General features: G+C 35.7%; 1 protein-coding gene across 1 annotated transcript in view; it reads left to right on the plus strand.

The window, feature by feature from the left end:
• The first annotated feature begins 1,215 nt into the window (after positions 1–1,215).
• The window catches only part of LOC110019780, a 43,879-nt gene continuing 34,377 nt past the window's right edge, over positions 1,216–10,717 (plus strand). Inside the window, exons 1-2 of the mRNA XM_020717607.1 lie at positions 1,216–2,082; positions 4,128–4,235. Coding sequence (XP_020573266.1) covers positions 1,542–2,082; positions 4,128–4,235 — 649 coding nt within the window. The 5' untranslated portion in view covers positions 1,216–1,541. The remainder of the gene's footprint in view (positions 2,083–4,127; positions 4,236–10,717) is intronic.

A 10,717-nucleotide genomic window follows, 5' to 3' on the forward strand; every position in this document is an offset into this window, starting at 1 on the left:
ATGCATCTTTGTTTGCTAATATCCTGAGAACGCATTGAAAAAACTCAAGACAGATGGCATGTACTTATTATGTGCAATGCCTCCTAACTATAGTAGTTGACCCCACCAAGATAATTACATCAAATTATTTAAAGTAAATTAATCCCTTCAGAAGGCCCGGGCAGGACCATGTACAATTTCGGCTTAGTCACTCGCTTCTAACAGTAATGCTAAAAGGACAACACCTTTGTGAGATGTCATGACCCTTTCAATTATTATTATACGCTTGAAAGGACAACACCTGTTTTAGGCCATCCGTTCCCAACTTTGAGCCACCCGATTATGAGTATGAGCTTCAACCATGTGATATCCAGCGTCGGCCATTGGGCAACCAACTCCTTTGAACTTGTGTTCTGTCGGCTGGTCTGATAAGTGCTGTTTACATCAATCGTTCATACATTGATCGTTGTCGCCTGTCCTTATGTCAAATGCCCTTGGGTGTCTGCCGCCTATCACACTTTTTTGACTCTTCAGTGCCTGACAATCATCCTTTAAAGTCTACTTATGGCAACCCCTAGGCCTAATAGCCTTTATGTTGCCCGCCCATCTTTATTTGATCATGGAACTTGGTCTCATCACTATTTCAGAAATGTAAATTTTTTAATTTTCATAACTAATCAATTTTACTTGCAAAACTAATTCAACTCATATATTTTTAATATTATTATCAAAACCTTAATATTATTTATTTTTAATCAAATTTATAATTTGTGCATTTGAAACTCAAAAGAAATAAAAAAAAGAACATGTTCATTAATCACAGTTCCAACTTCGGCCTAACCACCGTAAAGCCCGTCCGTTCAGAATCGTCCAATTTCCTTAAGAAAATCTATAATCACGTTTCAATCAATCCCCACAGCCGTTCCCACCGCATCAGACGGTCCACATTCAACTCCGCAGGCAATAGGCCAAAAAAGTACCTCTCCGCGTCGGCGCCTTCTACTCTGCCCAAGGGGACCATAGACTATCCTAAAAACTCCGCACAGTTTCTTTTATGCGTACAATGTTTTAGGCCGTTAGATACTAAAATGGACGTTGATTAATCAATGCATACGCCATGCCGTGCGGCATACGTGTAAATGGTCGCAAGACAGGTGCGGGGTTTTACCGAGTCCAACGACTTCCCCGAAATACCCCTCTCGCTAGACGAATCTTCCTCCTGGTCCTCTCCCGTTCTCTCTCTCTCTCTCTCTCTCTCTCTCATCAGCCTCAGCATTTGAGCGACTCGGTGGAGAGCAGAAACGCGTGCTCTCAAAGCCATCCATCTCTTCGTAGAAACCCTAGATCCTGTCTCGATCTTAGCTCCCTTCGATCCAGATCAACTGAATTTCACTTGCCGTTCGCCATTGCGGGTGATTGCCGGAGCCGTCTTGCTTTTCCGGCTCCATTCGCTGCTCTGATTGCTTGGACGGTTCCTAGTTTCACCTGCATTGTTATTTTTGACTTGTTTCTGGTATTGAAATAGCGGGATCTGGTGATGAGTTGGAACTGCTGAGCCGTCGATGATGGCTGTGCAACCTGAGAAGATGCATTTCTCTGTTGGTGAGGCGCTGCCGCAGCGGCAGTGGTTTCCGGACGAGAGGGACGGATTTATATCGTGGCTGAGAAGTGAATTTGCGGCGGCGAATGCGATTATTGATGCTCTGGTGCATCATATCCGGCTTATGGGTGAGCCCGGCGAATTCGAGCACGCAATAGGATGCATACAGCAGCGGCGATGTAACTGGACGCCAGTCATTTACATGCAGCACTACTTCTCGATTGGGGATGTGCTGCTTGCGCTGCACCAGGCTGGGTTGAGGAGGCCGCAGACACATTATCAGAGGGAAGGAAAAAAACCGGGCTCATTTGTGTATAGGCAGGGTCATCGGTCAGATAGTGTCAGGGAGCATCAAGGCTCGTCGTCTCCTTCTCAAGTGGCTTGTTCGGAGAAGGGAAAGCATAAATCGGGATGCGATGAAGATGGAAAATTAATTGGGGGAGATCAGACATTGGGAGGAATGGGTTCGTCAGTGACGGATGTGGTTCAAAAGGACGCTGAGGGTAATCACTGCTTTCACTTCATTTTTACCAAATAACCACTCATCCAGTGTTAAGTTGAGCGATAGTTGGTGAGTATCTAATAATTTTTCCTATGCCCATTTTTTATTTAAGAAACTGAGGAAGGCTAATCAGATTTTCTCGATCACTTGTTTGATGGTGAGAATCATGGAATGAAAGAATCTACTGGATGTGAGGAACGCAAGTGTTACAGCTTGCTTTTGTGTTTTTGCTATTCGTTCAGCTCGTTTTATGATTTGATTCAATTCCCAAATAAAATTAAATTTGTAATAAACGTTATCTGAAGGACTTTTTCTTACAAATTACTTTTCTTTCATTTTAATTTGCTGTTTATGCTTCACTTTTTTTCAGTCGTTTTCGTTTGAATTAATGGCAACCTGAATTTTGATGAGGGTGACTTTTCTATTAATGAATTAAAGATTCATCAAACTTCAAGCAATTCACTAATTGCTATAGTGGACTCAATTGAGATAATTGTTTTGCAAGTGATTGGTAAGTATATTTATTCCATATGCAATTATTATTCTCATAATCCAGAGCTCTTCCACTTAAAACAATAGTCTATAATTCATCAAATCGCTAGGAATGTCCTAATAGCTATAGTTGACTCAATTGAGATTCTTGTTCTGCAAGTGATTTGTATGTATATTAATTTTATAAGTATATTAATTCCATAAACAATAATCTGTTATTTTCATAATGCCAGCCATTACCACTTAAAACAATATTGTGAAATTCATCAGATAAAAATGAATAAATTTAAAGTTCTAATGAACGCTGCTTAAAATAAATTATTATAAAAATCATTTTTGTTTCGCTTTTTTTTTGTGTTATTTTTTGTTTGTGAAGGTGTAAATGAGCTTAACTTCGTCGAGCTCAGTGTTTGTTTGTGTTCGGCTTGTTAATTTTTTTTTAATTTGAGATCGACTCATGTTTGAAATGTTTCTTGAATGACATATTTGTATTATGCTCGGTTCAAATTTGTTTGTTTGTTCGGCTTGTGTTCGGCTCAAAATTTAACTCGATTGATTTAACAAATGATAAATTTTAACATATTTTTCTAAAAACCAACTTAAAAATCAATATAAAAAGTTCATATTAAATATTAGTTTTAATCATTTAATTAATTTGAGCCAAAATGTGGCAAACACGACCACACGTAGCTTTGTCGCGTTTGGCTTGATTTATAAATCGAGCTTAAAAAATTGTTCGTGTTCTTCTTGTTTGCTTAACAAATGAATAGAACAGAAATTGTTTGTGGACAACGTGCTTCTTTGAAAGCCCTATTTGTTTGAATGATGGCCTTAATTGTAGAATAATGCCTTAATAATTGAATAATGAAACGGCAGTGAGTGTACTGTAAATGCATTTGAGATTCACTAAATCTCAAGGAATAATCTGACAGCTATTGTTGACACAAACGAGATTATTTTGTAAGTGATTGGTATATATATTAATTCCATAAACAATATTTTATCATTTTCTTAATCCATAGCCCTTCCGCTTAAACAATAGTCTGTAATTCACCAAATCACAATGAATAGTTTGTACTTCATGATATCACAGTGAATAAATTTAAAGTACTGACGAACATTGCTTGAGTGATTTTTTTATACAAATTAATTTTGTCTCATTTTTGTTTACGATTTTACGGTTTCTGTTTTCCATTCTTCAGGCATTATCTTTGGAACTAATGGTGGCCTCAATGAATTGATTTCGAAATGACAATGAGTGTTATATTAATGTATTAAAATTCAACAAGCACAATTGATATTCTAATAACTATAATTGTCAATTGAGATTATTATTTTGCAAGTGATTGTAAGAATATTAGTTCCATAAATAATAGTTTTTTATTTTTTTAGTCCATAGCCCTTCTGCTTAAATATACTTTGCTCCCAACTTCTGCTCATCCTCTTGGAACCTATGCCTGCAATGATGAACAAAATTAGGAAAATTTTTTCCTGATGGCCTCTACATTTATATATATCCTAATGTTTTGCATGGAATTGTTTTTACATGTGCAGGGACTAATAGTTCTTCTAATTCAGAGACAGATGAAAGACAAAGAAATGATGAAAATTGTGGCAAGTTAGAGCCAGTTGTTGAAAATTGCCATGACCAACCCGTGAAAGGTTTGTCTGCTTATTATGGTTAATATGTAGGTATTTGGAAAGTTAGAATATGTCTAGTATTAGTTGTGTTTATACTTTCATTTTCTTGAAAATAAATGAAATCTTGTGGTTGTTGTTTCTCTTCTTTGGGCATTTATGGTTGCGATAGTACAGCTCAAGCATTTCTTCCTTCCTATTTTCGGATATTTTTGGGCTTTTCTTCCTTTCTATTCTCTGATATTTTTGGGTTCTTTGATTGTGTGAAAGTTATGTGATTATTTATAAAGTAGATATTGTATCGCCCTTATCAGCTTAACCCAAGCTAATTAATTCAATCTAATGAGAGTAACTAAGCTGTTTCTGAATTGGTCCTGGTTGCTTAGCTAAGACAAATAGTTCATTGTATTAAATCGTTTGGAAGGATTCATTTATGAGGAGTACTCAAGTACAACTTAAGATGTTGCTAAAAACTCGGTGAGAGATAGCCATTTAAGACAAATTGCACTCCAGAAGTTGAATGCCAATACCTGTTCATTAGTATTCAATTTTAAATAAGTGGCATCGTCACTTGATAGATGTGCCTTGTCCAGCAGTCCGCTCATTTAGAGGGCATGCTGGTAAGAGCTAGATTATACATCCAAATACATAGATGCCCTACTACTTGAGCAATAATAGTTTTTTTTAATAACCGAACCTTATGGCTGACATTTAGTCGAGTTTGGGAATGTTGGTTCAACTCAAACTTAAAAAAAATTTTATCCTTGCTCAAGTAAAACTCTACTGGAAACTGAAATAATTTTGAATCAAGTTTATGCAGACTCAAAACTATCTGATTTTGAATTGGCTTGAACTTTTTTTGAGCCAACTCAAAATCATTTCAAAATTGTTCACGTGTGAAATTAAATTAAAATTTATAAAATGCTTAAAATAGTATGGATGCAAGAATTAAAATAATCCAACTTTATGACCTATGTTAAATAAAAAAGGTTGATTGACTTCATTCTTTTTGGGACAAGAAGTTGCTGTTATCCGTGCTAAGTTTGTTGATTAAAGCAACCTGGAGTGTGCAATAGCAATAAAAAAACAAGAGAGAAGTAATTAGCAGCAGTGAATAACATCAGTGCTGGCAGAAATTAGCAGCAAAGCCTCCAGATTAAGGACAAAAGCAACCAAGGCAAAACAAGTGGAAAAACGGAAGCTTTTCATTGGTTTTAAGACAACAGCGATGATTCAAAAAGAAAACAATAATAAATTGCACAGGAGATGGGCGCTGTTTCAGTTATGATATAATAATTCGTGTTTGAGAAATTTAGGGCGAAGAAAAACAGGAATCGACACAAATCCAGAAGAACACACAGAGATTTATGAGTTTCGGATTCGGCAAAGATGCCTACATCTTCGGGAGGAGAGCGGCGACTTCCTTTTTAATGTTTAGAAAAGAGTACAAAATACAAGATTCAGAATCTCAGAGTCTTAGAAACTCACCTAGGGTTACAAACACGACATATATATAACTTTATAGTACAATATGCAATTACTTAAATTACCCCTGTACCAAACAGCAACGTGTTGCCCTCGCAACCCAACCCACATAATGAAACTCTCCCGATTGGACAGATCCTTCCACTCTACTCCGCTCCAACATCTGTCCCATTTATGGTATATGAGCCATACCTAAAAAATCTCCACATTGGTGAATATCCAGTCCCTTAGGAGAAATACATATACCCAACAAATCTCCACCTTGACGAATATCCAGCCCCTTAGGAGAAATATATATGTCTAATAAATATCTACTTTGGCGAATATCCAGCCCCTTAGGAGAAACACATATGCCTAACAAATCTCCACCTTGACGAATATACAACCCCTTAGGAGAAAATACATCATGGAGTTTCTTATACTCCAATGCGGGTTAAGTATTTCCCTTAATTAAGTTTCTTAGAAAAGCATCAAAATCTTTCCGAAAAAGGATTGAAATATTCTCTTAATTAAGTTTTTCTAAAACAACATAATCTTTCCGAAAAAGGATTAAAATATTCCCTTAATTAAGTTTCCTTAATTAATTATTTTTCTTAATTAAGTTTCTAAAAAAAATGAATTTCCTTTAATTAAACTTTTTCAGACTAAAAAAATGAATTTCCTTTAATTAAACTTTTTCAGAAATCTTTTTCCTTAACTTTCAAGAAGAGCTCCCATTTCTTTTCAGAAAAGCTCCCCCTTCGCTTTACAGAAAAAACTCCTTTTTACTTTCAGAAAAGCTCTGCTTTCATTCTAAAAAAAAACTCCTTTTTCCTTTCAGAAAATCCTCCGCTTCCCCTCCTTCTGGAAAGAAATTGGACCGCTGACTACAACCTTTCTTTCATGAAAAAAACTCCGCTCCAGAAGGAAATCTTTCCTTTCCTGAATTCTTCACGAGGGAACACTCCTTCCGCGATCTCTCGCTTCGCGAATAGATCCTTCGCGAGAGCTTCTTCCTTCGCTATTGAGAGCCCTGACCTTCGCTCGATCCCTTTTTCAACCCGTCGAAGCTTGTTCGCAAGCCGCCGAATTCGTCGAAGTGCTGCATGTCGTGACCTCCTCTTCGTCTGTTTGCATGAATCGTCGAAGCCTTCGAACTCCTCTGCTGCGAATCCGGAGCGCGTTGTCGCGGCCCCTCGCAAGTCGCAAATCCCTCCCTAGCGATTCACAACCTGCTCCAATCTGCCGCGAACCGCAAGAAGCCTTGCCGATTCGCAGATCTTCACGTGCGCGAACCTCGTTCGCGAATCTGCTTTGCATGTGCACAATCTGTTTCGCGATTTTCTTCGCCTGATCGCTACCAGGTCGCTAACCGCTCGAGAACCGCCGCTGAAATTTTTCTTCCCTGCCCTCTAACCAAACTTTGATACCACTTGTTGAGAAATTAGAGCGATAAAAAACAAGAATCGACACAAATCCAGAAGAACCCACAGAGATTTACGAGGTTCGGGAAAGATACCTACATCCTCGGGAGCATAACGACGACTTTCTTTTCAATATTCAGAAAAGAGTATAAAAGACAAGATTCAGAATCTCAGAGTCTCAGAGACTCACCTAGGGTTACAAACAAGACATATATATAACCCTATAGTACGATATGTAATTACTTAAATTACTCCTGTACCAAACCCCGAGGTGTTGCCCCCGCACCCCCAACCCACATAATGAAACTCCCCCAATTGGACAGATCCTTTCGCTTTACTCCGCTCATGGGCTCCGCTCCGCTCCAGCATCTGTCCCATTCGTGGCATATGAGCCATACCTAACATAATACCAGATATGTATTTCTTGTTTCAGCTATGATACAATAATCCGTGAGGAGCTTTCCCGGCTTTGAGCTACAGGAGTGGGAACTGAGTATTAGAGAGCAGGCTAAAGGAGAAGGGAAAAGATTTTTAGGAGATTTTCTGATTCCTTTTTCCCTACTACACGATGTTAAGATAATTGTAGATGGGGATAAGCTTGTTTTCTTTTTCTTGAAAAAACTCCAAAAAAAGGGCAAACTTTATCTATCAGAACAACCTGGATACGTTAAAATAGAAATTATTCTAATATTTCCTTAGATTTAAACACAACTTATTAAAATAAATAAAAAAAATACAATTTGCCTTTGTTCTCTTACAGTCGAAAATTAAATTCAATGGCCTAGCTCATGGACCTTTAATTTTCATTTTTTGTTGTCTAATGATTGATTTGATCCATCTAGAATCCTTACAACATCCGCTCTTATACTCATCATCATTGGTAATTTTTATAGGGAGATCGGCCCATTGAATCTTCAAAAAATATGATCTCTTTTATTTTTCCATAATTTGATATCTAAATTGCTGAGAATGCTTTATGTGGTTTCTTTGTGGCTGATGGTAAGACTGAACATCCCCTTTATGGTATGATTCCGGAGCATGTCTCTCCTTTTAGGAGTTTTCAATTCACTTAAAATTAGGAGCTTTCAAAACATTGCTATTTACAAAATCAATCTCCTAAGTGATATTTTTGAACTACTGAACCGGTGTATTTTACGCCCGCAATGATCAAACCAGTGAGAATTTGATAAAAATGAAAAATATGGGTTGCGGCTTTATCATGAATTTGATTTTTGAGTGAGAATTTGAAAAATGGATGAAAGAGGGTGCCAGATTTGTAAATAGCAATGTTTTGGGTGCTATTTATGTAATTGCTCATAAAATTATAAGTTTAGGTGGGAGAATACTGACTTATCAGCCATGCAAATATATCACTTTCTTGTATTTTCCAAATAATCTTCCAAATAATCTCTTAGAAAATTTTTACGATATTTTTAAACCTTTCATCCTCATGAATTTTGTTAAATTTCATGTTTATTTAGCTTGATTAATAACATTTTATCTTTAACAACCTTCTGGAAATTACTGAAGTCATATTTTTGGTGTGTTATTTAGTTTGAATTATTTTTATGATAATGTCTTGTCTTTCCAGCTTGCCAAAATTAATTAGCCACTGATTTCTTCATACAATTTTTTTGTTTTAATTAGATGATGGATTTTTAAGCACCTCCAGTAATTACGGCTTTTGCATTTATGAAAGTTATTGTCTCTTTGCTATTTTTGAAAACATTTTTTTTTCCTTTGGTTTTCTTTGGGTAATTGTAGGTCTACACTCTACACCATTATATAATTATACCTGGCCTTTACTACTTCTTTATCGGCTTCATTTTATTAGTCAATCTTGATGATCGAGGTTTGGTAGACTGATAAATTTAGCAATAGTTTGTTGGAGATGAGCTACTTGACTTGCTTGTTTAGTTATATTCTTACATTCGATGGGAGTTTTAATTTTGAGAATTATTAGGCTCGATTGATAGTTTTGATCACTTCTTTAAGTTTTTTCTATCCAATGTTGAATTATTTAATGTGCTAAATCTACATTAGCTGGGCTTGTTTATATGCTTTAGCAAAGTATTGCAAGTGAACTAGAACCTACACGGTTGAACTTAAACATAAGCTTAGAGAGCTATGTCTATCATTTAGTGAGTATATGGGTCGAACAATTTAAAGCAATGAAAGCAACATGATTATAGTTTTTATGAATCTTATAAAAACTTTATGATTTTCATAGTTAAAACATGTGCGTTGACATTGTTTTGTTATTTCGTTTTTTAATTAAAGGTGCTAGGCAAGTGATTATGAATAATAAGTTTCAATGCACCAAAATTGGGGCTCTAACTAGATCTTCAGAACTTAAGGCATATTATGAGCGTTCCATTATGAATATCACCGTTGTGATTAATGTTTTTTTAAAAGCAAAATTATCACTTGCTCTTGTCATGCACATTAATAAAATAACTTGAAGTGAGGTTCAGCATCAATATTAATCAGAGGCTCGCTAAATAAATGATATTTGATTACTTTGTACAACCAACTAAAAAAGTTTAATGTAAAAACATATCAAATGATCAATGACTAATTCAAGTTAAGGTCCTCCCTATAGAAAAATACATATTTTATTCTATTAACTTGTCGAACATAGGGCAAAAGAATTATCTGTAGTTGAATATAATTCTATTTTATAAATTGCATGTCATGAATATTTTTCGAATGTGTTTTGATGGAGATTGAAAATTTTATTTGAATTTTTTTTTGGCTGATTTGGAGCCTGAACCTGTAACTAAATTAACAAATATTCTTGAATCTATATCTGAATAGGAGTCGAAGTTTAAATTTGAAATTGATTTTGAATTTGAAAGTTCCCTTGTGCTGGAATTTATTCATAAACCTAAACCTATGCTTGAACAGGACTTGGAACCTTAATCTTGTGTTGAAGCTGACTTTACTATGAAGAAATTGAATTTGCAATTCAAACTGAACCTATGGTTGAATATGAACCTAAGTGCAATTAGAACTCCAACCTTCAGCATGAACCTCAAGTTTACATAGAAAATTCTAAGTATATACATTTTCTTTAATGTGAAATTGAATCTACTTCTCAATGTGAAACCACACAAATTATGAATGTTGTTGTTCAAGAGTTGATTGATCAGATTGATGAAGAAAATTCCCAATGTGAAACCACACGTATGTTTTTATTCTTTCTGATCAAGTGAATCTTGAATGTAGAAATAAGTAAACTCTATTTTTTTAAATTGATTGACGAGTTAAATAAATTAAGTTAATTTTTGACATGGCTTTTATTGAAATACTCTCTACAAAGTAAATTGACTTGGTTTTTTATTCCGGGTTTATTGGCGTGCAAATTTACATATAGACTTATGAAGAAAGTGAAATTGTATAGCAATTTCAACAAGTTTGTTAACTAGGTCATTAGCACTATTTGGAATAATAAAAAAATGCTCGTCATTATCGATAAAAATTATTTGGGACTCTAAAGAGATTGCTCATCCATTACATATGACATTCGCTGAGTTGTCTATTTTCATTATTTTTGCCATCTAATTATGGAGCGACGCTGGGCTTGGGGGCTGAACCGGCCCCAACTATTTCAGCAGG

Source organism: Phalaenopsis equestris, unplaced genomic scaffold (assembly GCF_001263595.1).
Source record: "Phalaenopsis equestris unplaced genomic scaffold, ASM126359v1 Scaffold000078, whole genome shotgun sequence".
Lineage (NCBI taxonomy): Eukaryota > Viridiplantae > Streptophyta > Magnoliopsida > Asparagales > Orchidaceae > Phalaenopsis > Phalaenopsis equestris.